This window comes from Budorcas taxicolor, chromosome 3 (assembly GCF_023091745.1).
Source record: "Budorcas taxicolor isolate Tak-1 chromosome 3, Takin1.1, whole genome shotgun sequence".
Lineage (NCBI taxonomy): Eukaryota > Metazoa > Chordata > Mammalia > Artiodactyla > Bovidae > Budorcas > Budorcas taxicolor.
This window is the reverse complement of record NC_068912.1, coordinates 14,487,615-14,515,322: the sequence shown is the minus strand read 5'-3', so window position 1 is coordinate 14,515,322 and position 27,708 is coordinate 14,487,615. Positions and strand designations below refer to the sequence as shown.

Sequence of the window (27,708 nt, the reverse complement as noted above, 5' to 3'; positions counted from 1 at the left end):
GGCGAGATCACTTACACCCACTTATGTTATTTATTTCAGCTCTCAGATGTTTTTAATTAGGCCTAAGGTCTTGAATCTTTCTGGCTCGCAGCCCAATTTCGTACAGGTCTCTAGAGCCCTGTTTGTTCTTGGGGTGTTTTATTCTAACTTGGGGTGTTTTATTCTAACTTGGGGTTTCAGTGGACTAGGAGACTTCATCAGCCTCATTTACAGATTACTTTCTCTTTAAGCTACCCTACCCACCCCTCCACCCCCGCCACCTTCCCAGACGCCCTTTCATTCCCGACATTACTTGCAGTTTCTAAGAGCACTACGTTTCCCATAAATCTTAGCGCCCAAGCAGCTGCCCTAGAGAACTTCAAGTACCGAAATGCTCTCCTATCTGTCTCCGTGACTACCGCGGTGACCGATGGGGCTTGTAGTTATCTAGGAATTGTCAGGGGACCGAAAGAAAAAAAACCAAACAAACCCAAAACTACTCATCCCAGGAGTCCTAGTATCAGAGGCGGATTTAGCGCCTGTCTTTCTCCAGGCCCCCTCAATCCGTCCTCTGACTCCAACTCCCGCCGTGCCTTGCGCCGCGCTCCCTGCGGCGGATAATGGTGCCGTGGCCAAAGTGTTCTCTGGGAGTTGTAGTTCTTATATTAGTGAGGCGAGGAGGAGGCGGAGTGACTCGGCGGCCATTAGCTGTGTGTAGTTGCCCGGGACTAGGAGCTTAAGTGAAGAGGGAAGCCTTATTCGGTGGAAATCAACTATGGGCATGGGCTTCTGCCGGGGCTAGCCCTAGAGTACGGAGAAGGCGGGCTTTTTGGTTCCCCTTCCCGCCGAGTGGGGGGGGCACACTAGGCCTCCGGACATCCCCGGTCTCAAGTAGGCCTCGTCTGCCGGCAAGGGCGCCCCAAAGGCGGGCGGCGCCATGTCGCTGGTTGCTTACGCCAGCAGCGATGAAAGTGAGCCGGATGAGGCTGAGCCGGAGCCGGAGGAGGAGGAGGAGGCGGCGGCCCCTACTCCTGGGCCCACTTTAGGGGGCTTGTTCGCTTCTCTTCCCGCACCCAAGGGTCCGGCCTTGCTGCCTCCGCCCCCCCAGATGCTGGCCCCAGCCTTTCCCCCGCCGCTGTTGCTGCCCCCACCCACCGGCGACCCCCGGCTCCAGCCTCCTCCCCCCTTGCCCTTCGGCCTGGGAGGCTTCCCCCCACCTCCAGGCGTGAGCCCGGCTGAAGCGGCGGGAGTTGGGGAGGGGCTCGGATTGGGGCTGCCCTCGCCCCGAGGCCCTGGCCTCAGTCTGCCCCCTCCTATCGGCGGTGCCGGGCCCCCCCTGGGGCTTCCGAAGCCAAAGAAGAGGACAGAGCCGGTGAAAATTGCGGCGCCAGAGTTGCATAAAGGGGATGTGAGTATCCGGGGAGGGCACCCCCACTGTCCATTGGGTTTGGGCATGGGCTCAGCTGTGGGAGGGACTTGTGGAGGCTCGGAGACTCTCCTGTAAATGCATCCGGTGATTCCAGACCACTGGATTCCTGGTACTGTGCGATTAGTCGAGCTGAAGTTTGTCGGCTTTGGGGAGTTAGGGTATTTGTCCTTGCGTGTTTCTCCAAACTGGACCCGCCCGCGGAAAGGCCTTACACCATCACCTGACACTGATAGGGCCAGGCCTGGGGCTCCTTGATTGCATTCCTGCTGTTGCATCGTCACCGCAGGTCCCCCCCAAACCCCCGAAGTACTCACAACAGCATGAAATGTGGCATTCGAAGAGGTAACAGGAGACAATTCCTGAGCCCTTGGCCAATATTCAGAACTAATCTTTTGCTTTGCCTCTGAACTTAAAAGCATCAGGGTCTGAGCAGAAAGGATAGGAATCCTGGATTCTATTTTTGAGCGATGTTAGGGAAGAAATTCAGTATTTGTTGAGTACAGATTATTTGCCAGGCGTTGGCCCTTTCCTTGAATTACCACAGAACTGTGAGAGAGAACATTCTAATTTTTACAGATGGAGAAACAGGTGTCCATTGTGTAAGATCTTACCTGGTGAAGGGCAGAGTGAAGATTCAGGGTTTAGGTGAACTGCAGGCCTATACTTCGGTTTCACTATTTACATATAGAAGAGGCAACCAAGCTTGTGTCGTTTTCTGAATGTTGGATCAGAAAAATTGAAGACCTGTTCTGGAGTGAGCACTTGGGAGATAGAAGAGACATCTATGGGCAGGTAATACTTTAGAGTTATCTGGAGTTCTTCCCATTCTTTCACTTCTTAAAGGTCAGTTGGTCCATGCCTCACTCACCTCTGGTAACCCTCAGAGGGAAGCTGATTTTCGCCCTTGCTTCTCTTCAGACTTCCGCCTCGGCCTGGAGGCTATTTCTGTTCTCTTCCCCCCAGATGTCTGAATGTTCTCTCCCTCACCTCTTTCAAATCTGGGTTTAAAAGACAAGTTCCCAGTGAGGACTTGCTAGCCAACCTATTTCGGTTGTAACTTCCTGTCACCCACTCCGCCCCACCCCACTTCTTTTATTTTTCTCCATAGCACCACCATCTAAGATACTTTATCACCATCTAGTTCAATTCAGTCGCTCAGTCATGTCCGACTCTTTCCAGCCCCGTGGACTGCAGCACTCCAGGCTTCCCTGTCCATCACCAACTCCTGGAGCTTGCTCAAACTCATGTCCATAGAGTTGGTGATGCCATCCAACCGTCTCATTGTTTGTCATCCCCTTCTCCCACCTTCAGTCTTTCCCAGCATCAGAGTCTTTTCAGATGAGTCAGTTCTTTGTATCAGGTGGCCAAAGTATTGGAGCTTCAGCTTCAGCATCAGTCCTTCCGATGCATATTCAGGGCTGATCTCCTTTAGGATTGACTGGTTGGATCTCCTTGCAGTCCACGGGACTGTCAAGAGTCTTCTTCAATGCCACAGTTCAAAAGCATCAGTTCTTCGGCACTCAGCTTTCTTTATAGTCCAACTCTCACATCCATACTCGAGTATTGGGAAAACCATAGCTTTGACTAGACGGACCTTTGTTGGCAAAGGAATGTCTCTGCTTTTTAATATTCTGTCTAGGTTGGTCATAACTTTTCTTCCAAGGAGCAAGCGTCTTTTAAATTTCATGGCTGCAGTTACCATCTGCAGGGATTTTGGAGCCCAAGAAAATAAAGTCTCTCACTGTTTCCATTGTTTCCCCATCTATTTCCCATGAAGTGATGGGACTGGATGCCATGATCTTAGTTTTCTGAATGTTGAGCTTTAAGCCAACTTCTTCACTCTCCTCTTCCACTTTCATCAAGAGGCTCTTTAGTTCTTTGCTTTCTGCCTTGAGGGTGGTGTTATCTGCATACCTGAGGTTATTAATATTTTTCCCGGCAATCTTGATTCCAGCTTGTGCTTCTTCCAGCCCAGCATTTCTCATGATGTACTCTGCATACGAGTTAAATAAGCAGGGTGACAGTATACAGCCTTGACGTACTCCTTTCCCGATTTGGAACCAGTCTGTTGTTCAATGTCCAGTTCTAACTGTTGCTTCCTGACCTGCATACAGATTTCTCAAGAGGGAGGTAAGGTGGTCTGGTATTCCCATCTCTTGAAGAATTTTCCACAGTTTGTTGTGATCCACATGGTCAAAGGCTTTGGCATAGTCAGTAAAGCAGAACTAGATGTTTTTCTGGAACTGTCTTGCTTTTTCGATGATCTAGGGGATGTTGGCAATTTGATCTCTGGTTCCTCTGCCTTTTCTAAATCCAACTTGAATGTCTGGAATTCACGGTTCACATATTATTGAAGCCTGGCTTGGAGAATTTTGAGCATTACTTTGCTATGTATGAGATGACATACTAACCATCTCACATACTGTTTATTTTATTTGCCTCTCTTCTTTTGCTAGTATACACGCTCCATGAAGACAGGGCTGATTATTTTTTTCACTGCTGAATTCCTAGTGGTTAAAGCAATGCCTGGCACATATTGAGTACTATGTAAATATTTTGAGTGAATGAGTTCAAATGACTGTGGATTCTTTATGGAAGGTATTTCCAGAATCTCTCTTACTATCTTGTTCCAAACTTTTTCCAAATCATTTCCCCCTTCTTTTTTACCCAGGTCTTGTTATTTCTAAGACTAGGGTTCCAAAAAGCCTTCTGTTGCTCCACTGAAACTTAAGTTTGCTCTTGATTTAACCTGGAACAAAGGAAAGTTCCTAAGACAGAGGAAAATAGATTCATTTTTGGGGGCATTCTGTTTTCACAGTTTTCTTCCCAAATTTCCTTTCAGCCTAATTACAATATATGGGGGAAGATGGCACTTTGAGCTAGCTTGCTTCCCTCCACAGTGACAGTGGAAAAACTCATTTTTAGGTCCTCAGAGGTAGCATCAGGAAAAGTTGCTAGTAGAGGCTGTAGAATCTTCCATTTAGGCCAACTAAAGTGGCGGAAAATTCTGAGGACTTTTAACTATCCCTCCTTTGTAAGTATAATTTGCTAAATTCCTGAGATAAATTGTGAGATGGATAATTAGAATAAAACCAAATCCTAGCCCTTAACTGGTTCAGTTTCCCATTTTTGTTCTGTACAAGTTAGTGTTTTGTTTTCTGAACATGTAATTCCTGGGAAAGGTAGCCTAAGAGAGTTCTAAGGTGAATAGGCAAGGGTGACCTTCGCCTTTGAAATATCTGTGGGTTCTAAGCTCTGTGTCTTGTGCTTATTGGGCTTTCAGTAAACATCTGAGTGAATGAATTAGGTTTCCTTAAATAATTTTCCTTTAGAATTTGGTGCTGAAGTGGGATCAATTAACTCTGAACTCTCGTTCATGCCTTCATTCACTGTTGAGCTGATTCTCTGTACCAGGTGCTGAGTACAGTAGTGAGCGTGATAGACCCTATTGTAAAAGGAGCTGATGGTCTGTGTGGGAGGAGACAGGCAAGGTCAAATCAGGAGGACCGTGAGAGAGCTGGTGCCATGGGACCTCTCCTTTGGGGCACTAATCAACTTTAGAGGTTGGGGAGGCTTTCAGGAGGAGATGATGTCTACACTTTAGAGATAAGACAAGTGAGCAGAAGGTAGCCAGAGAAAGAGGCGATGAAGAGGAGGACATCAGGCGGAGGGAGTGGAATGTACAAAAGCCCAGAGGTGAGAGAATGCAAACGCTTTGCGGGAAGCGTTAGTAAGACACAGTGGCTGCAGTGCATGGTGGGCAGGGGCAGTGACGAGAGAAGAGGCCAGAGAGAAAGAGATTGAGGCCAGATGATAACAGGCCTTGGATACAATGCCAAGGCCTTTGTACGTAATTCTAGGGTAGTGAAGAGCCCTTAAGTCTGAGCAAGACTCCTCTGATCACAGGGTGCCCAGAGATCTGGAGGGAGCCAGACTGGTAGAGACAGTGTGAGAGATGATGGTGCCTGGATGAGGGAGTAGTGGGGATGGAGAGAATTGGAGGTTCCAGGTCTTTTTTGGAGGGAGAAGTGGTAAGACCAGGGAATTGATTGGATGTCGTGGGTGAAGGCGGAGAAGGCAATGGCACCCCACTCCAGTACTCTTGCCTGGAAAATCCCATGGATGGAGGAGCCTGGTAGGCTGCGGTCCATGGGGTCACTAAGAGTCAGACACGACTGAGCGACTTCACTTTCACTTTTCACTTTCATGCATTGGAGAAGGAAATGGCACCCCACTCCAGTGGTCCTGCCTGGAGAATCCCAGGGAGGGGGGAGCCTGGTGGGCTGCCGTCTGTGGGGTCGCACAGAGTCGGACACGCCTGAAGCGACAGCAGCAGCAGCGTGGGTGTGGGAGATGGGTCAAGACTGACCTTATGGCTCAGGCAGCTGGGATGGTAGTGGTGCTGTTTATTTGGGGAATACAAAGGCAGAGCAGGTTGGGGATTAGTTAGATTTAATTGGTTACAAGTATCAGAAACTGCGCCAAGCTAGCATAAGTGGAAATGCATCATAAATATACTGAGGTACCCTGGAAGGGGCCTGGAATCAGGAGTTGGAGATCTGTCAGGGACCCACACAGCTTCTCTTTGCACCTTTAATTCATTCTTCTTTGTCTGCAGACCAGTTTCCTCCACTTCTTAACTTTGGTTGCAGACGAAAGATGGCCACCTATACCTCCTTGGTTTTTCATTCCTTCCTTTTAGTGATTGGCCCAGATTGAACTATAGTTTTAGTTCGGTCTGGTTTTCTGGGAGAGAGACTGTGATTGGTGTGATTTGAGTCAGCTCATCGATCAGCCACCACAGTTAGGGAACAGGGGAAATTCTCTCTCCAGGTACGTTTCAATATCAAATTCAGCCAGCTTTTGACTTATGTGAGTCAAAAATTAGGAATGATCCATAAAATGGGAAAACATTCCTTTTCCCTTCTTACTGTTCTTTTTCTGAACAATGGTTAAGAAAATCAGCCCGCTGATTTTGCGGGCTTAGGAGACTTCTAAAATTAGGATACCAAAAAAGGAAAATTAGAGGAATAAGTCTGCTCTAAGGGTTTTCGGTCATGTAATGTGCCTTCCAACACAAATAGAAATTTCAGAGTTACTTGGATTAGTGTTACACGTCCTTTCAAATTGCTTACCCAGGTAGTGAAAGATTTGAAGCTGTGAAATTGAAATTTCACTAATTTTGGTCACTTCTGTTAAGAGTTGACTGCAGTGAATTTAGCTAGGATTTAACCCTAGATAGAAAGGGAAAGAGGAATGTGCCAACATCTGTGGGTCACCTGTGGAGTGTCTGACACTGTGCTGGGCACATCAGCGACTCTAAGTTAAGTCTAACCCCTAGTTTACAGGTGAGGATATAGGAATTTAGAGAACAGAGCGAAAATCACATAGTTTGAGAGGAGCAGAAGTCATATTTGCTCCCAGGTGTGTTGTGTTCCTTTCTGTCTTCAGTTCAGTTCAGTTGCTCAGTCGTGTCCGACTCTTTGTGACCCCATGAATCGCAGCACGCAGGCCTCCCTGTCCATCACCAACTCCTGGAGTTCACTCAGATTCACGTCCATTGAGTCCCTGATGCCATCCAGCCATCTCATCCTCTTTCGTCCCCTTCTCCTCCTGCCCGCAATCCCTCCCAGCATCAGAGTCTTTTCCAATGAGTCAACTCTTCACATGAGGTGGCAAAAGTAATGGAGTTTCAGCTTCAGCATCATTCCCTCCAAAGAAATTCCAGGGCTGATCGCCTTCAGAATAGACTGGTTGGATCTCCTTGCAGTCCAAGGGACTCTGAAGAGTCTTCTCCAACACCACAGTTCAGAAGCATCAATTCTTCGGTGCTCAGCCTTCTTCACAGTCCAACTCTCACATCCATACATGACCACAGGAAAAACCATAGCCTTGACTAGACGGACCTTTGTTGGCAGAGTAATGTCTTTGCTTTTTAATATGCTATCTAGGTTGGTCATAACTTTCCTTCCAAGGAGTAAGCTTCTTTGAATTTCATGGCTGCAGTCACCATCTGGAGTGATTTGGGAGCCCCAAAAAATAAAGTCTGACACTGTTTCCACTGTTTCTCCATCTATTTCCCAAGAAGTGATGGGACCAGATGCCATGATCTTAGTTTTCTGAATGTTGAGCTTTAAGCCAACTTTTTCACTCTCCTCTTTCACTTTCATCAAGAGGCTTTTGAGTTCCTCTTCACTTTCTGCCATAAGGGTGGTGTCATCTACATACCTGAGGTTATTGATATTTTTTCCAGCAAGCTTGATTCCAGCTTATGCTTCTTCCAGCCCAGCGTTTCTCATGATGTACTCTGCATATAAGTTAAATAAGCAGGGTGACAATATACAGCCTTGACGTACTCCTTTTCCTATTTCGAACCAGTCTGTTGTTCCATGTCCAGTTCTAACTGTTGCTTCCTTACCTGCGTATAGGTTTCTCAAGAGGCAGGTCAGATGGTCTGGTATTCCCATCTCTTTCAGAATTTTCCACAGTTGATTGTGGTCCACACAGTCAAAGGCTTTGGCATAGTCAATAAAGCAGAAATAGATGTTTTTTCTGGAATTGTCTTGCTTTTTCAGTGATCCAGGGGGTGTTGGCAATTTGATCTCTGGGGGCCTTTTGTTAAACCAGCTTGAACATCTGGAAGTTCACGGTTCATGTATTGCTGAAGCCTGGCTTGGAGAATTTTGAGCATTACTTTACTAGCGTGTGAGATGAGTCAACTGTGCGGTAGTTTGACCATTCTTGGACTTCCCTGGTGGCTCAGACAATAAAGCGTCTGCCTACAGTGCGGGAGACCTGGGTCCGATCCCTGGGTCAGGAAGATCCTCTGGAGAAGGAAATGGCAACCCACTCCAGCACTCTTGCCTGGAAAATCCCATGGACGGAGGAGCGTAGTAGGCTACAGTCCATGGGGTCGCAAAGAATCGGATTCTTTGGCATTGCCTTTCTTTGGGATTGGAATGAAAACTGACCTTTTCCAGTCCTGTGGCCACTGCTGAGTTTTCCAGATTTTCTATCATAGTTCCTACTAAAAAGATAGAAGAGTCTTGAGCAACCAGAACTAGGAAAGTGGTACTATGAGGAGTGCAAAAGTGGGAGAGAAAATGATGCTCAACTGAACGGGCAGATGTAAGAACATATTTGAGACCAAAGGGGAAAACAGTTGATGAATCTAGCTAATTGGGATAATAGCAGAGAGGCGTGTGTAAGTGATTAGAGTTTGGAGCCTGGGGGTTGGTGGGGGGTGGTGGTCTGTGCTTGGGCTCTGATTTTCTTCTTGGCTTCTGGCCCTGGCAACTAGTGATTGCTTTTTGGAAAGGGAGTCTGTCAGAACCAGAGCCTGGGAAGATAAGAGGGAGGCTGCCATGGGGAATGAGGCTCTCATAGATTAGCAGATCCCACTGGGCCTGACTTAATGGAAAATGTCTGTTTCCGTTCCTGCTCAGCAGTCTCGGGGTGTGTGTGTCTTGTCACTCTTGGCAGCTGGAACAGAGAGGACAGTGGTGGCCACTGAGGCGCAGGCTCTTATGAGGCCAAAAAGAAATACAGCACGTCGTTCTTAAGAGACACAGCCAGTTTGTGTCTTGAAAACCTGGGAATGCCTTTTCTGGCTCAGCCTGCTGCTTCCAGCCCTGGGTGCTCCTGTGCCTCTAGCATCCTCCTCCTCCTCTCTGGGTCAGGTGACACAGACCCGCTTAGATCGCCTTGCGCTGGTCTTCAGCACTCTAGGAGTTGACTCAACAGCCTTCTTTTAATATACTCCTGTGGAGGACAGTTTGGCAGGTTCTCAAAAAGTTAATTAGAATGATCCAGCAGTTTCACTCCTAGGTAAAAAGAATTGAAAACAGGGACTCAAACAAATACTTGTATGCTAGTGTTCATAGCAGCACTGTTCACAGTAGCCAAAAGGTGGCAATAACCCACATTTGCAGCAACAGATGAGTGGATCCAGAAAGCGTGGTATATACATACAGTGGAATATTACTCAACCTTAAAGAGGAGTGCAGTTCTGATACATGTTACAATATGGATGGACTTTGCAGACATGCTCAGTAAAATAAGCTCGACACAGAAGGACACATTATATGATTCCATTTGTATGAGGTACCTAGAGTAGGCAAATGAAGAGACTGAAAGTAGTATAGAGGTTACTGGGGAATGGGGAGTTATTGTTAATAGGTACAGAGTTTGGGATGAGGAGAAGTTCTGGAGATAGATAGTGGTGATGGTTATACAATATTATGAGTGTACTTAATGCTACTGAATTGTATGCTTATAAATGGTTAAAATGATACATTTTATGTTATATATGCTTTACCATGATAAGGGAGAAAAAACCCAGTATGGTCATGTACCTTTCACCATCAAGGAAGTTCTCGTTGTATTTAAATTAAATACTGTGCTTAGGCTGATTCTGTTGCCTCTAACTGGCTCCTGATAGAAGCTGAATTAATCTTCCTTTTAAATGCTCTGAGAGCCCCTGGCCCCATGACTGGTAGATATATGGCACCTCTTTCAGATTTTGGATTACTCATCTCCTCCTTTTTAGTACTCTGAACTGAAATTTATTTTTGTGTGTGAGGTATTTGGATAAATCCTTGCTGAGCTTTCTTTGGTTTCCTGTTTTCATCCAAGCCCACACATGCCCGTAAGTCCTTTGAGTGGCCTCTCAGCCTCTTTTCCACAGTGAACCAGTGAGTTCCATGTTTCCAGCCTCTCTAGTTGGCTAAAGTTAACTCAGGGGGCAAGTGGTTCTCATTCTGCTTCCCTACTCTCCCAAGGGCCCTGGACTTCCTCTGTGGCCCAGGCAGGTTACTGAATGTCTCAGAGCCCTGTTGGTCAGCTTTAAGAGGTAAAGATTTATTTCTGCCCCTCTCTCAAAGATGAATAGTCTTAAGAAGGGCTTAGGGGTTCAGCACATTTTTTGAGGGTCTTAGAGTTCTGTGTTAGGGAGTCCTATTTGTGCCCATCATGAGGTGATTTATAATGGGGCTCAGTAGATTAGGACAAATGTTCAAAGAGAGAAGGATGATTGTGAGTAACCGTAGCAGTCCTCTAAATCCAGAATTAATAAGGTGTTCCTAAAATCTTTGTACAGTTTTTCGTGTGTGTGCTTTTAAGCTTTAAACTTAGGTTGACAGTATAATGGAAACCGTCCGTGACATTTAAGGAAAAATTGAATTTTCTTCCCCCAGCTGATCTGGCCTTCAATTCTATTAGCCATAGGACAGTTTGCCTACAATTTCAGAGTAGCCACTTTTTGTTTGTCACAGATCTGAAAAATAAAAATATGCTTGTACGGTTTTATGAATGTAATCGTCTTAAACTTGATAACATTTTCTTTTCAGATTGTTTCCATTGGACATATTATCTAAGATGTTAAAGTTTAAACGTGCCTGGGGACTTCATGACAACCTTGTGTACCCCACAGTGAGGTGGTTCTGTGTGGTCTGCTGAAAAGGAGAAAGTCTTCATAGTCAAAAAACAAGGGAAGGAGGAGTGAGGGGGAAAAAAAAGGAAAGGGAAACGGTCAGTAAACCCTGAGGCAGTGGAGTTTGGAACAGAGAGAAAAGGTAAAAAATGCTTGGGTGTTTGGGGCTTAAGTCTTTTCTTCGATTGTGTTTGACCTCTTGGCAGAACAGAGAGAGTAATAATCCTTGAATTCTGTTAAAAATTTTAGTTAGTATACATTTTTTGCATTTTCACGGATCAGTTCAGTTCAGTCGCTTAGTCGTGTCTGACTGTTTGCAACCCCATGGTCTGCAGCACCCCAGGCCTCCCTGCCCATCACCAACTCCTGGAGCTTGCTCAGACTCATGTCCATCGAGTCAGTGATGCCATCCAACCATCTCATCCTCTGTCATTCCCTTCTCCTGCCTTCACTCTTTCCCAGCATCAGGGTCTTTTCTAAGGAGTCATTTCTTTGCATCAGGTGGCCAAAGTATTGGAGATTCAGCTTCAGCATCAGTTCTTCCAGTGACTATTCTGGACTGATTTCCTTTAGGATGAACTGGTTGGATCTCCTTGCAGTCCAAGGAACTCTCTCAAGAGTCTTTTCCAACCCCACAGTTCAAAAGCATCAATTCTTCGGCACTCAGCTTTCTTTATGGTCCAGCTCTCACATCCATACGTGACTACTGGAAAAACCATAGCTTTGACTAGATGGACCTTTATCAGCAAAGTAATGTCTCTGCTTTCTAAAATGCTGTCGTTGGTCATAACTTTTCTTCCAAGGAGCAAGCGTTTTTTAAATTTCATGGCTGCAGTCACCATCTGCAGGGATTTTGGAGCCCAAGAAAATAAAGTCTCTCACTCTTTCCATTGTTTCCCCATCTGTTTGCCTTGAAGTGATGGGACTGGATGCCACGATCTTAGGTTTTTGAATCTTGAGCTTTAAACCAACTTTCCAAGCTCCTCTTTAGTTCCTCTTTGCTTTCTGCCTTGAGGGTGGTGTCATCTGCATATCTGAGGTTATTGATATTTCTTCCTACAATCTTGATTCTGGCTTGTGCTTCACAGCCCAACGTTTTCATGATGTCCTCTGCATATAAGTTAAACAAGCAGGGTGACAGTATACAATCTTGTCGTACTCATTTTCCAGCCTTATTTCCTGTTGTTCCATGTCCAGTTCTAACTTGCTTCTTGACCTACATACAGATTTCTCAAGACGCAGGTAAGGTGGTCTGGTATTTCCATCTCTTTAAGAAGTTTCCACAGTTTGTTGTGATCCACACGGTCAAAGGCTTTGGTGTAGTCAGTAAAGCAGAAGTAGATGTTTCTCTGGAACTCTTGCTTTTTCAATGATCCAATAGATGTGAGCAGTTTGATCTCTGGTTTCTCTGCCTTTTCTAAATCCAGCTTGAACATCTAGAAGTTCTCGATTCACGTACTGTTGAAGCCTCACTTGGTTTGAGTATTACTTTGCTAGTGTGTGAGATGAGTGCAGTTGTGCAATAGTTTGAACAGTCTTTGGCGTTGCCTTTCTTTGAGATTGGAATGAAAACTGACCTTTTCCAGTCCTGTGGCCACTGCTGAGTTTTCCAAATTTGCTGGCATATTGAGTGCACTTTCACAGCATCATCTTTTAGGATTTGAAATAGCTCAACTGGAATTCCGTCACTTCTACTAGCTTTGTTCCTAGTGATCCTTCCTAAGGCCCACTTGACTTCGCATTCCAGGATGTCTGGCTCTAGGTGAGTGATCACACCATCATAGTTATCCGAGTCATGAAGATCTTTTTTGTATAGTTCTTCTGTGTATTCTTGCCACCTCTTCTTAGTATCTTCTGCTTTTCTTAGGTCTATACCATTTCTGTCCTTTATTGTGCCCATCTTTGCATGAAATGTTCCCTTGGTATCTCTAATTTTCTTGAAGAGATCTCTAGTCTTTTCCCATTCTATTGCTTTCCTCTATTTCTTTGCATTGATCACCAAGAAAGCTTTATCTCTCTCCTTGCTATTCTTTGAAACTGTGCATTCAAATGGGTATATCTTTCCTTTTCTCCTTTGCCTTTTGCTTCTTTTCTTTTCTCAGCTATTTGTAAGGCCTCCTCAGACAACCATTTTGCTTTTTTGCATTTCTTTGTCTTGGGAATGGTCTTGATCCCTGCCTCCTGTGCAGTGTCATGAACCTCTGTCCATAGTTCGTCTGGCTCTCTGTCTATCAGATCTAATCCCTTGAGTCTATTTGTCACTTCCTCTGTATAATCATAAGGGATTTGATTTAGGTCATACCTGAATGGTCCAGTGATTTTCCTTACTTTCTTCAATTTAAGTCTAAATTTTGCGATAGGAAATTCATGATCTGAGCCACAGTCAGCTCCTGGTCTTGTATTTGCTGTCTGTATGGAACTTCTCCATCTTTGGCTGCAAAGAATATAATCAGTCTGATTTCGGTATTGACCATCTGGTGACGTCTATGTGTAGAGTCTTCTCTTGTGTTGTTGGAAGAGGGTGTTTGCTATGACCAGTGGGTTCTCTTGGCAAAACTTTGTTAGCCTTTAGCCTGCTTCATTTTGTACTCCAAGGCCAAATTTGACTGTTACTCCAGCTATCTCTTGACTTCCTACTTTTGCATTTCAGTCCCCTATAATGAAAAAGACTTCTTTTTGGGGTGTTAATTCTAGTAAGGCAAGTATATATGCACATGAAAAATGCACCATTTACAGAGCAAGCACAAATGAATCATTGTTAGCCTGATGCCACCCAGACAAATAAATAACATAGGGACACAGTGAAAAAGAGCAAGGTGAGCTTCTTTAGGAAGACTTCAGAGTTTCAGGTCAGGAGGAACAGAATACAGACTGACGGAGAGTGAGAGGTGGCAGTCACCCAGGAGCCTGCAGGAGGAGTGATAAGGTGGGGAACTCACGTGAAAGAAGTACACACGGAGGCTCAGCCAGTTCTTTGAGTCGCAGTTGATGCCCTTATCCTTAACTGCTTTTATTACAATTATTTGGGTACTTGTCTTTCTTCTTACTGGACTCAGGTTTCTTGAGGGCTGGTACTTTTTCCATGTCTTGGCATACAAGAAAATCTTCGAAGCAGAGTGGAGAAAGTAGTCCAGGTTGTGCCTCTGGAAATCAGTGGGCCAGGACTCTGCCTGCTGCAGGTCCTATCCTGTTGCCTGAGTGGATGAGTATCATCGTAGTACCTGTAACCCAGCCACAGGACACCAGTTGGAGCTGTGTCTGTAGTGCCTGGCACAGTGTCTTGCATACAGTAGGTTCTGAGTAATGATGATCAAAAGGTCCTTGTAGCAGATGAATCCAGTGGGGAACTTGTGACGTATGAGGTTCAGTTGAAAAAAATAGGCAGAGAATTTGAGTTGTTTAAAATCTTAGGGATGGAAAGAATCTTAGATTCCTGCCTAATCATCTTTATTTACAGGTGCCCCAAACCAGGGTCTTAACAACAAATGCAGAACTTTTGAAGTTCTCAGTTTGGATATTAATTTTTTAAAATAAAATGTTACAGCTTGCTTTCCTTATGCCTTGCATCTTTCTGATAGCTGAAGATGGCTGAGGAGCTGATGTTGAACTAAAAGTTTGGCCATTTTTCAGTGTGAGAGCTTGTTTTAGAAACAATCCTGATGAATCAGAGGGATAACACAGAGGGACCTCCCTTCGTGCCCCAAATTCTCACAGTCATCATTTGCTTGCCGCCTTCTTGGATGTGAACGACTCTGTCTGGCATACTTAAACAATAGATCATACTTGGAGAGGAATGGATTTCTCCAATGGCTTTGACCTTTAATGTCTCATAGAAGAGTAGTTAACACACCACTTAATCCCACAGGAGTTCCCCAGCCCTGTGGTTATGTAGTCTATGTAAGTGGTTTTAGAAGTGAAGCTGAGATTGGGTGAGATTGTGGGCCAAATCCCATTCATCTTCTAGTGGACAGATTTATAGGAAGAAGAATGGGTATAGCTTTTTCTTGCCACCAAAGACTGAATGAGAGGAAGTAGTCTTAATTTAAAGGACAAAATTGATGCAAAAGGCTCTGGAACAGGTCTGGGGGTTTGAGAATGAGTGACCAGGAAAGGTCAATGTCTGCCTCATTCTCTGAAGCTGTTTGGCTGGTCCTGGGAGATACATCCCTCATACAGAGGAAGGGCCCAGACAAGATGATAGCCACTGTTGTCCAGGCCTTTATTTCTTCTTCATTTAAGGTGAGTGCTTTCCTTATTGTCCTTAAACAGCGAGGCCTTATTTTGTTTATTTTTCTCTTAGTCAGATTCTGAGGAAGATGAACCCACAAAGAAGAAAACTGTCCTTCAGGTAAGCTTTGTGACAGAAGCCGTTTCTTCCCATATTGCTTCCTGGAAGATGGGAAATTTCCAAACCAAGCTTAAGCAAATGAACATGCTGATACCGAGGACTGCCTGTTTGAGTGTAGTTTTGTTTTCCAGGTAACATCAGACCTTGTGCTTTTCTGCCCTCCCCTCACTGTTCACTGACTTTAGCGTGCTGGCGTTGCCTCTCCTAGAGGACAGGCGTGGTAGGGAGATGAATTGGAACTCAATTTGATTTATTACATTTCAGGTAAAAGGATTATTTAGGAACAGTAGAATAAATGGATTGGTCAAAATGATGTTATGGGACTTTTGAACTTTAAAATTATCCATCTTCTCCCAGTCTCATCTTTAACCTGGAAAAGAAACTTAAATAGTACCAAGTGCTATACCAGTGTTTAAGTGATTTTATCCTCTTAATAGTACCTAAACCAGAGTGTTACTATCATTCCTGTATTGTATATGAGGAGAATGAGACCTGTGAGAATTTGGCCCAGGGTCAGACAACTAGTGGGGGCAGAGCTGCGATCGGACTGAGGCAGTCTGACTGTAGGGTCCATGCTCTCACCTGCAGTGTTTGGCCGCTGCTTTGTCGTGAAGACCAGAAGTCCTTAACCAGACAGTGCTGGGAGATGCGCTCGCTGCCATTTCCTGTTTCCCCTTGTCCCAGGGCCTCTGTTCTGCCTCCCAGGAGTTTCCTCCTGTTCAGTTCCACACTCAGTGATTTATACACCCTCTGACCTCATGTTAATTGTATGTCTCCAGAAGAGCAAAAGAGGCTCTTCCTTTATAAGAAGAGTTGTCTCCTGATTCAGGTATATGATCCTGAGGTGGCCCCTTCCCTGAGTCTGTTAAGGTGTCACATCCCATGTTGGGAGGTCTTAGAAGGACACATTCACATGGAAGTTAGATAACTGATGAGAGTGATGCTGTGTCCATGTCTGTCGTGGGTTATGGAGGAAGAATCATGAAAGATAGTCACTTGCTGGGACTGAATGAAGCCGGTTGTTGCCTGTAGTCAGAATGGCTTTCCTGGAGGAAGTGAACTGGCAACTAAAGAGATGGAAGGACACTGGCTCAGAACGCACTCTAGGAGTAAAGAGCTGTCTTTCAGATGGTAGGAAGAGATGAGTGCCTAGAGAACCTCTGAGCTGATAAGGCAGAGTGTGGACCACGCAGTGCAGAGGGATGTGGCCATGATCCCAGATGTAGCTGAGAAGTCAAACGCTCCAAAGGGAGCCTGAAGGACGTACATGCTCCATCTTCCACCTCAGTCTGGTTTTTATGAGCCTGAGCCTTTGGCGTCTGCCAGGATGGAATGACCTAAGTCTGTGAACGCAGACAGCAGGGAGAAGAGCCCATTTTCTGGGTGGACAGTTCTGCCTGGGCTGCTTGATTCAGAAGCCCTAGTTTACTCATTCTGGGCATTTCTTGGCCGAGAGTGCTGAAGTACATGGTTACTCCAGGACAGTGACACAGTGTCCATAAGTGACACTAACTCCATTCTCCTTCTTCAAACCAGTCCCTCCCTCAGCCCGACAGTTAGGCCAGCTGGTCTTGTTATTCAGAAAGCAGAATCCGAAAGATTCTTGTGAGTGACAGGGACTCTGGATGGGCTGAGCCAGTTAGCTTACAAATTGATAAGCTAAATGCTTGACTCTGGCATAAACAAGCTGGATATACCACATCTCTAGGGCTTTCCTTGGGCGGGGAGGGAACTTTGGGTGGGATGTATGAAGGTCTTTTTAGGACAGAGCCTTGCTATTGACTCTGAGTGGCAATCCAAAGGAAGCAGGGAGTTGCCATGCTTAAGAGGAACCTTCAAGATATTGAGAGATGTTCATTGATCAGCTGGAGAGAGCCCTGGGCTTTTGGAGAAGAAAGATGATGTATTTACTAACTGTATCGTATTAGCAAAAAGATAAAAATCAGGAGAGGTTTCGTGGTAGAGGAGCTGGGAGATGTGGACAGTAGAAGGGCCTGAGGGAGGAGGAGTCCAGTCCAGTTTGGATGACCTTAGTAGGCAAAGGTCAGACAGAACAGGGCTGGTAAGATTTTAGGCTGGAGCATGTAACTGTGATGTTTGTTCTTCACGTCAGTAGTATATGTATCATGACACCTCACTTGCCACCTTTCTTCCCTCCTTACCCGAACTTGGGCTCACCAGGGATCCAGTGAGGGGACTGGCTTGTCTGCCTTGCTTCCCCAGCCTAAAAACCTGACTGTGAAAGAGACTAACAGGTTGCTCCTGCCCCACGCCTTCTCCCGGAAACCCTCGGATGGCTCCTCTGACACTAAGCCCTCCAGGCAAGCTTCTAAGACCAAGTCCTCTTCTCTTGCCCCCGTTGTGGGCACCACAACCACCACTCCGTCGCCCTCAGCTATCAAGGCTGCCGCCAAGAGTGCCGCCCTGCAGGTGACGAAACAGATCACGCAGGAGGAGGACGACAGTGATGAGGAAGTAGCCCCTGAGAACTTTTTCTCCCTCCCTGAGAAGGCCGAGCCACCTGGAGTTGAGCCATACCCTTACCCCGTTCCCACTGTCCCCGAAGAGCTGCCTCCAGGCACAGAACCAGAGCCGGCCTTCCAGGACGATGCAGCCAATGCCCCCTTGGAATTCAAGATGGCAGCAGGCTCAAGTGGGGCCCCTTGGATGCCTAAGCCTGGGGATGACTACAGCTACAATCAGTTTTCCACATATGGCGATGCCAATGCCGCTGGTGCTTACTATCAGGTGGGTAGGCGGCATGGAGGGCAGGCCAGGGAATGTTGGAGTCTGGCAGTCAGGGAGAGCTTTGAGCCTGTGATCGGCCTCTCTGGCATCACTTTGGCTGAATTAATGAGTCTTCTGGTGTCTTGGTTTTCCTTATCCGGTCTCAAACATTATGGCTTTATGCGGAACCATATTGATCTAAAATTGCCTAAGTCTCAAAGCCTGACGGGTTGAACCACATAATTGACCCCTTTATTCTGAGCACAAAGTCATTGTAGGAGCTGATGGGAGGTATAGGGAGAAAATGGAAGAAGAGCAGTCTCTAATCTTAGAGATCCCAGGTAGCTTCTGCACGTGTGCGTGAGGAGGATGTGAGAGCTTCGGCGTAGATGGCTAGATAGCAGTGAGTCCAAGGAGAGTTCTGGAGGTGGGGCGTGCTGAGAACGTAGGAAGTGGGGAGGGAGAGGAGGGACTCTGGAGAGTTGGGTGCGAAGGGAAGAGGAGAGTGGCGAGAGGCCTTGAGACGTGAGAAGTCAAAGGACTAAAGTCAGTCTCTGGAGAGAAGACACTCGGGGACCATAGTTTGGGTAGAGACAGGAAATGGGGTTTAGATTTTGAATCTCAAACTATGTGAGTCGGGGCAAATTACTTATCTGCCCCTCTGAATCTCAGATTTCTCAGCTCTAAGATGGGAAGAATGATAGAACTTCAGGGTTACTACAAGAGTTATATTGGTAACATAGCAAATGCTCAGTAAACGGTTTTGAGAACTTTTATTCAAATGTTATGTGGAAGAGCTGTTTAAATTGTTCTCCAGGGCTTCAGACGGTGAGAATATATGAGGCCAGGTTGTGAGTAGTTTAAGACAGACTTGCAGTGGTCAGAGCTTTCTTAGATGGAGAGGGCTCGCAGGAGTCCGGGAACTGAAGCCACGGTGGTGGTTGGTCAGAGGCAGCTGGCTCGCGCTGTGGCCGGGCAGCTGTAGGAAGTTTTCCTGCCAGCGTGCGATGGCTGCAAGACTTCAGTCTCCTTCAACCACTGTGATTCTCTGAGTGGTCACTGTTACTCTTGTCTGTAATCTAGGCCTGCGTAGGGACCCATGGTAGGCGGACTTTGAGGGCGCTCTGTTCTGATCAAAGACTTTGAAACCTATTTGCCATTAAGCCTTGCTGTGTCCTGTAGACTGGTCACAGGGACAGTGTATCTCTCCTCAATGATGTCGGAAGGAGGAAGATGAATGTTTTGACCTCTTTAGCAGAGAAAGAGGAAAATGTAAGAAACGACTAGTTTATATTCAGCCAGTGAATAACAGTTGGAATTTTGTGCGCGGTCACAGAGACCATGAAGGCAGTCAGTACGGATTAAAGCGCTCTAATCACTCTAGTGGGCCCTTCAGCCTAAACATATGTTTTTATCAACACTTTTAATGAAAATTAATGCTTTAATTACTCTGGTTTTTGATGTATTATTTTGATTTAATATTAAACCTTACTTTTCATATATAAAATGAATGTTCTTAGAGGAGCGTTTCTTAGAGTTTGGGGCAAAGGTGGAAGAATTAGGAAAAAGTGCAGGCAGGGAGGAAACAGTTTCTCAGCCCTACAGCTGCCTGAGTTGGCCACAGTAGGGGCCTTGCCCTTGCCTTCACCCCTCTTCCTCTAGGGTCCACAGCAGCATCTGGCCAGCTCACCTCTAAAGGGGCGTCATCAATTCCTGAACTGAAAATCTGGTAATGCAAACCTGGTTTGTTCCCAGCTTTGTAAATTCCGTACCACCCTGATGGTGGTTTATTTTTATCAGAAATCTGCAACCTCCCTGCCTGCTAAGGGAGGGAGTCCCCTGTGCCCAGGGCTGCTAGATCGGACGAGAAGCAGGAAGCATGCCTCACACCTCCTCATCTCGGCTCACACTGGAGCGTATTGGGGTCTTCTGAGCAGGAGGAGCCCGGCTGAGGCACGGTAGAGGTCAGCAGTAGCAGCCATGCTGGGGAAGCAGCCAAGGGAGCAGGCTGTGAGTTAAAGCAGGAGAGAGTGTCTCTATTTCTTGTATCTCTTCCCTAAAAAAAAGAACCCATCTGTCTGGATGGTGTAGATCAGGAAAAACTCTGGTTCTTGAGTTGTAGGGTAGGTCCTTGGGATCTGTGCTTTGGCTGGTCCGCTTGAGGGGTCTGTAGTGTGGGTATCACCACTGCCTCTTGGATGAGGGTTTCCTCTGTCCTCTGCACTGTGCCCTCAGCTGGTGTGTTTTCTCCCCTCCTTGACTACAGGATTATTACAGTGGTGGCTACTATCCCGCACAGGACCCGGCTCTGGTCCCCCCCCAGGAAATTGCCCCAGATGCGTCCTTCATCGATGACGAAGCAGTAAGTTAATAAAGCCCAAGTGACCATCTTTGACCCCTAGACACCAGGTTTCAAGTCTGAAGCTAAAGGAAATTCCTTTTTTTAAAAAAAGCTGTATTCATTTGGGATTCAGTTTGACAACATATAATTGAGAAACTTCAAGTAATAATGGCATATGTAAGGGAAGTTAACTTTTTTCTTTATAAAAGAAGGCTAGAGGTAGGCCAAGGCTGGTATGGCAGCTTCCAAAAGTTGTCAAGATCCAGCCCCCTTGGATAAGAATAAGAATGTAGCTAAGACCACTGCCATCATTATTGCACACCAAGCAGCAGAGTGGAAAAAGAAAGTCACCTCCCCCTTAGGAGACTTCCTGAAAGTCCCTAAGAATACTTTTCCTTCTGTCTTACTGACTAGAGCCTGTCATATGGCCGTATTTAGCAAGGGAACGTAGTAGTCTTTTCATCGGGTGGTACTATGCCCAGCCAAAAGGTTGGGTTCATTCATACTAACAGAGAGGGGGAGAGTGAACTTTGGGGAGGGAACAGCAGCCATCACATCACTGTATTCCCTGCTGCTGAGCCTCTCCCTGACTCGGCACAAGGGAAGATGAAAAGCTCATGTTTCGCGACCGTCCAGTCATGTTCAGGAGATAAAGTATTCTTTCTGTAGGGAGGCCACAGCTTACCAGGAGTGGGTTGGAGAAATAGGGGACGCAAGTTCTTATAAAAATAACATTCTCCTCACCTTTTCACAGAAACTTTGCAAACTTCTGCCTGTGGTTAATCCTGTGTTCGTCCACTTTCCTGTGTATGTCCTTCCTGACAAGTTCAGTAGTTAGGCCCTTTTTGTTCTAAGCCTAGGAGGCAGCAGGGAGCTTATCCAGTGGCAAAAGTCAGCTCCTTATGGGTAGAGAGAGGCCTTGCTGATGCTCAGACCACAACCTGGGTTTCACTGCAGATTTCCAAGTGTTCTTGAATTTAATTCCTCTTCACTACACTCCTCAGCACATCTTCTGGTGACTTAACAGTATGATAATTTTTCTTTCTTTCTTTCTTTCGGAGGAAGGGGAAAGAGTAGCAGTCTCCTGGAAATTTTGCCAGGCTCTTTTTTGAGGCTTCCTCTCTCTCTATCTCGAATTACATTCTCCTCTAATGTCTAATCTGGTGTGTGGTCTGCTGATTTGGTGATACTGAACCAATGAGAAAGAACAGACACGTTAAAGAACTAATTTTTAGAAGAGAAACCCTAGAAGTGTTTTTGTACCTTTAATTCTTAATTTGAAAAAGCGTGCAGTTCTTTTAGGCATACACAATTTATACATAATTTGAGTAAAATTCATACCAGTGAATCTCTGCACTCACTATCAGGAATACATTTTGGCCTTCTTTTCCCTGAGGCCAGGAGAACTCCTGAGAGTAGCCCTTCACCTGGCATCAATCAACTTGGTAGGTGGCATGGTGAAAGGACATAGTGCACAGAGAGAATTAAGGGTGCAGTGGAATTGGGGAGCCCCAAAATCATTCCATAAACTGGATCCTTGGTGACATCTCCTGATCCCCTACCCAGACCCCCGACTCCTGAATTTTCCCCCCCCTTTTCCAGTTTAAGCGGCTGCAGGGCAAAAGGAACCGAGGGAGGGAAGAGATCAACTTTGTGGAGATCAAAGGTGATGACCAGCTCAGTGGGGCCCAGCAGTGGATGACCAAGTCATTGACAGAAGAGAAGACCATGAAGTCATTCAGCAAAGTAAGTGGGAAAGGAAGGTCTACTGGGTGGCCACCTTGGAGTCCCCAGAGTAGAATCTGACGCCTCACCTCACTGTTACTGTCCCTACACCTTGAGCGACACGTGTTCTGCTTGGTTCTGCAGTGTACACCAAGCCTCCCAGGCACAGCTCCTACTTTCCAGAAGTTTGCAGCACTTCGCTCTCTATCTAGATGGTAGTCTGGTTGCTGAGACTGGACGGCTGAAACAGTTCCCCGTCCTGCAGTTGGGAAGATCTCAGTATGTGCGGCTCCTTCCCGGCTGGACAGAATCCGCAGCTGCTCTTCCCTTTTCCTGCCGTCCTACCCCTCTCTCCATCCTGTTCAGTTGGGACCTGGTGCAGCACATCTTTGAGGTGTGGGCACAGCAGAGCCTCCGAAGCCCTGGGGTCCTGGGTTCCGAGTGTGCATCCCCTTCTCTCACCTTTCTTTCCCTTGTTTATTGTACCCAGCTGTGGTCTTTTCAGATGCTTTATTCCTCACATTTCCCACACCACACTCCTGCCTTCTCTGGGCTAGTTTTCTTCAGTCAGTATGATGAACATCTCTCCCCCTAGTAGCTGAGTACAGCAAACGTGGACATTTATGAGCCTGCCACAGTGGGGAAGATGTGGGGGAGCCTGGACTCTAGCCCAGCACCAGCAAGGCCAGAGTCGGGCATTTATTCCCTTCTTCTCCACCCATTGTCTTTGCTTTGTTCTGTGGCCACAGATGGCCATCTGAGCGCCAGCCGTTTGTTTTAACTGAAAGCTGGGCGGTCGTACAGGACAGAGCAAAGGATTGTGGTTAGATCAGCATAGATCCATCACTGTTTACCAGAAAAACCACTTAGGAGAGCATGCTCTGCTAACTGGGTGGAGAGGCATCCTCACACAGTAGTAGCTGCTGTTGCTGGTGCTCACTGCAGACCAGGAATGGAGCTGGCTGTTTTATGTTTGTCATCTTTAACTGTCGTATTAAATGACATGAATAGCATCAAGGAATTGGAGTCTGCTGTTTTCCCAGGTTTAAGTCTTTTATTTTTTTCCCACCATCTCATTGTATTGAGCTAGATTAAAAAAAAAGAAGGATGCAGTTCCTGTCCTTGACAGGTTTAGAGTGTAGTTGAGAAAAAGAGTTTTAAGGACACTTGAGTATAAATGATTATGGTGCAAATTGATTACATAAGTGCTGAGGAGACTCCAGAGAGGAGTTTTGGGAGTTGGGTGGGGCTGATTAGGAAGCTTCTAGTCTGAGACTAGCACTGGCAGAGGACAGGAAAACCGCAGAATGAAAGCCCAGACCAATATAGACTTTGACAGTAAATCATTTGCATCAAAGTTTGGGTAGGGGTTCAGTGCAGTTACGGGTGAAGGCTGGAAAATTGGAGAGAGGCGTGGTGATTGTGAAAATCTAATTCCAGGGAAGCTGCTTGTTGGTACTTGCTAGAATGAGGGAGTAGGGTTTCAGCCAAAGGTGATTGATGGGAGAGAGCTTAGTAAGCAGTAGGCTGGAGATAGGCTAGACATCTGGCCTGACTGGGGAGAAGTGGGCAGAGATGAAGAGGTCCTTAAGGGCAGAGGAGGTGGCGGGAGGTAAGAAGGGAGGGAGGTCTCCTGGACCTTTAAACTGTTTTAGACGGACTGCAGGCGGTAAAGCTGGTATCAGCTGTCCACTGTGGGCAGAGCCCCATGCTTGGTGCTGAGGGTGGTGGGTTACCAGAGATACAGAAGGCGGTCCTGACCGCAAAGTGTCTCCAGTCTAATGAGGGTATTGGCAGACTCTTAGGCAAGTATTCTGAGCTTGAGAATTTTACAGAATAACTTTAATAAAAATAACTATCTTGTAAGTGTATAGACTTAAAAACTGCTCCAAGCTGACTTCTTCCCCCTAGGATTTGGGCTGTGTAGTTTTTTACTTAATACCCATCCTTGTCCCACTGGGGCACATGAGAAATGTCCACTTTTCTTTCAATGTGTTAATGATTGTCTCTTCCCTTACAGAAGAAAGGGGAGCAGCCAACAGGCCAGCAGCGGCGGAAACACCAGATTACCTATCTGATTCATCAGGTGAGAGGCCTGAGGGCCCTGTAAACCTGGGGATTTGAAGGCTGAGATCTTGGCTAAAAGCCGCTGTCAGACACCTGCTTCCAGCAGGCACCCTCCCCAGTTCTCCACATGGCCGCTAGGTGGGGATGTGTCCTTCAGAATTATCCTGCTCTGCCTCAGGCTCACATTAAGACTGAAGTACAGGTGCTTGGAATAAACTGTAAATGAACATTCAGGTATTTAAAATATAAAGGTAAGGGAGGGGTGAAATGGTTTCTTATAAGGTTCTTTTAAATATCAAGTTAATCTGATAATTTAAAAAACTAAAGAAAAACTGGTTCAGCAACTTTTAGCAGAACACACACCTCATGAGGAGGTAAGGTTGGTTTGTGTTCTTCATTTCTGTGGCAGGAAACATCAAGTAACTCAGAGTTACAGATAATCTAAAAATATCTTTTGGAATTGGAATATTTCTTGGTATTTATTTGATAGGACATGGCAGCTTTCAAATATTTATTGTGTCATTAAGTAACTTTTTGAGACCTAGTGTACTAAATGCTGTCAAGAGTACAGAGGAGTAAGACTCTTTCCTGGTCACTTCCGGAGAGTGTATATGCTGCTTAGTGGTTTCAGTGCCAGAACTTGCATTCATTGTTCTTACCATATTTTCACCTTCTTTTTCATGGACTCCTTTGTACCCTTACCCTCTCTTGTTATTTGTAGGGAAAGAATTTAAGGGTAGTGTCTTAAAAAATTCTTTTTTAATTTTAAATTATTTTTTACTTGGTGTTCCCCTGTAGGGTCTTTTTTTAATCCAAACTCTTAGCACCCTACTCCACCCCAGGGGAAATGAGCAGGTGGGGGTGGGGTTGAGGAGCCCCGTTTCTAGGGTGGCATTTGTACAGTCCCAGGATGCAGTCTAGAGCTAGGAGTTGTCACAGTCAGAAGGGGAAAGCATTAATTCGTGTACCTTCCAGTCAGTTTTTCATAGCTTCAATTTGTGCTCTAAAGTGGTGTGAATTTCTCGGGTACCATATATTCTATATTCAACACAACAGCGAAACAGTGGCTCCAGACTAAGTTATTGTTGGTAGGTGTCCTATTTTGACCTGTCCAGGAATTCAATGCTGTCTTCTCCCACATGGCTCGTTAGGTATCCAAGACAGCTGATTGTGTTCCTTTCAGATGCCAAATTCAAGTTCTTATTTGGTCATTTCCCATTTGAGCATTTCAGTTTCAAATCTAGCTGATGAAGGACCAGCATTCTTTTTTTAATATTTATTTATTTATTTGACTGCAACAGGTCTTTATTGTGCCTGCAGGGTTTTTAGCTGTGGCATGCAACTCTGACCAGGGATTGAACTCTGGCCTCCTGCATTGGGAGCATGGAGTCTTAGCCACTGGACCACCAGGGAAGTCCCAGGACCAGCGTTCTTGAATTTCCGCTTGAACCCTATTAACTCCCCAAAGAGATGGTTTTCCTTTGCTTTCTGAGGGTCCTCCCCTTCTGCTTGAATAAGAAAATTAAATCCTTCAAGGGGTTTACTTGTTCCTCATAATCGCTTTGATGGCAGAAAGACTTTAAACTGGGAAGCACACAGAGGCACGAGAAGCTCGTTTCTTAGGGCCTTGGTGTGACTCTCCCATGCCCCCTCTTCCTTGCACAGGCTAAGGAGCGGGAGCTGGAACTGAAGAACGCCTGGTCGGAGAACAAGCTCAGCCGCCGGCAGACCCAAGCCAAATACGGATTCTAGGGCTCTGGACCTGACTGCCTCTGGATCTCCTGCAGCCCAGCTGGCTCGGCCCCCAGCTTCATCTCTGGGACCCCAGCTGATCCAAGCCCAGGATCTCTTTCCCTGAGGACCCAGCCCTCGCCTCTGCGAGAATGAACATATTTGATAGATTTTTCTTAACAAAAGTTAGAAAATTCAGCTCCTTTCTGTCTTGGAGCTAGCAAAGACTCAAGCGATGCCTCAGAAGGGGCTCTGAGTTCTTGGATGGGAGTTTTGCTCCCTGTTGGGTGTGATGATATCCCCCCTCCCTCCATCTTTTTTTTTTTTTTTAAACCAGGGATGTCTGTTGAAATAAACTATTCAGTCCAACAGACACTGCGTGCCCTGAACCTTTTCCTACTTTTAAGTGAGGTCTCTCTCTCTCTCTTGTTTGGACGCTTCTCTTTTGCTGTCCTGTCCTTAGGTCTTAGTTTTCACCTTGGGTAAAGCAGCCTGCAAACTGTTGTGAGCTATCTCGTGATTACTTCGTATTTTTTCTGAGTGCTGACCATCTTAACTGGGGTCATGGCCACTGAAGACTCTAGGAAGTGTATGTACAGTTTTGTTTGGGACAGGGGCCTGTGACCCCAAATACGGAAAGTATTGCTGATCTCAGGTATCTTGAAGTCAAGGAGATTGTTTCTGGGATGTGAAAGAGTTGTTGAACATGAAAAAGTAGTGAAATGCCTGTCCCCAAAGATGATTCAAATTTTTACTGGTTGTCATGGGCCTGGACTGGTTTGGAGGCTTTGCATGGAGATTAGGGGCTAGACAGATATCCTTGGAGCTTCCACTGGGACTCCGAGCTTTTTGCTTGAGAGGATGGGGTAGGTTGGGGGAGGGTGGTGGATGAGGAAGGGAGGTGGCAGGGTCTGTGGACTTGAGTTGGCTGTAGGGCACCAAGGTGCCCAGGAGCCACAAGATAGTGGCATGATTCCTCCTTCTCAGAGCACGGTTCAGATAGAGATGGAAGATACTGAATATTGGCCACAAAGCAGCAAGCACATCCTACTATAGACACTGAGGGGACTTGGAACTCCAGTAGGGCTTAATTGCAGTGACTTCATGCAGGAAGGGAGTGTTAAACTCCTGTGGAAAGAAAGGCCTTGGATGCCAGGCAAGGGAACGCTGACTGAATGAAGATGCAGATTCTGAACAGGAAAACACTGGGAGGAATTGGTGTGTGACAGTCTTGGTGACAGAGAGGAAGGCTGAGACCTGAGGGGCAGTCTTGAAGAAGTGTGTGGTCGGGACTTGGGGATGAGAAGGAAGTAAGGAATCTCACCATGCTTCTGGTCTTGTGAGCTGGGGTAAGTTGAGGAGTCTGTTTCTCATTAAGTACAGAGGAGGGTTTCATCACTTACAGGAAAACCACCCGCTTATCTGAAATCTGACCTACTTCGGGTTGGAGCCAGACAGGGCTCCTGCATCCCACAGGGACACGCAGGCTGTAGTTGTCCAAGTCACTGCATCCAGCCAGCCTTCAGCAAGGAGCCTTCAGCCCTTACCACCACTCCCACCATCCACAGAGGCACTGAGGACTAAGGTCGCCCCTTGGGTGTCACAGTGAAGTGAGGTGGTGAGGTAGGCTCAGCAGGGCCCCAAAGTCTGAGGTCCCAAGGAGTCAGCTGCTCTTTCTGTATCCAGGGCTCTGTAGATGGGGTTGCCACACTCCTTCCCGAGTTGCCAGACTCCTGGGACTCAGTGGTTCGACCCTGTCATTTTAGGGGCTGCGTCATGGGGACCTGGCAGTGCTCTGGGTTGGGAGGCTGGCGTGCGGGTAGGGAGGGTCCTGGTGTCTTCTGCGAATGGACAGGTTTAAGCCAGACATCTTGCAGCATCCTCTTCTGTCCCATCTCCTTTGGTTCTCCACAAGTAGTAAACTTTTCTTT

General features: G+C 46.3%; 1 protein-coding gene across 1 annotated transcript; it reads left to right on the top strand.

Annotated features, from left to right (window-relative positions):
- Positions 1–655: 655 nt before the first annotated feature.
- On the top strand, positions 656–26,150 carry PRCC (proline rich mitotic checkpoint control factor). Its single transcript, XM_052636635.1, has 7 exons — positions 656–1,387; positions 15,139–15,186; positions 17,368–17,934; positions 20,180–20,275; positions 21,857–22,000; positions 24,000–24,065; positions 25,712–26,150. Exons 1-7 carry the CDS (start codon positions 917–919, stop codon positions 25,796–25,798), a joined length of 1,479 nt encoding a protein of 492 aa, XP_052492595.1. The 5' UTR covers positions 656–916; the 3' UTR covers positions 25,799–26,150.
- The last annotated feature ends 1,558 nt before the right edge of the window (positions 26,151–27,708 follow it).

What these genes read in the sequence shown, in the direction of transcription:
- PRCC (XM_052636635.1), top strand. Translation starts at nt 917, where the DNA reads ATGTCGCTGGTTGCTTACGCCAGCAGCGATGAAAGTGAGCCGGATGAG. An exon ending in CAGAGTTGCATAAAGGGGAT is followed by an intron (nt 1,388 to 15,138) that starts GTGAGTATCCGG and finishes TTTTTCTCTTAG; the next exon opens with TCAGATTCTGAGGAAGATGA. An exon ending in CCGCTGGTGCTTACTATCAG is followed by an intron (nt 17,935 to 20,179) that starts GTGGGTAGGCGG and finishes CCTTGACTACAG; the next exon opens with GATTATTACAGTGGTGGCTA.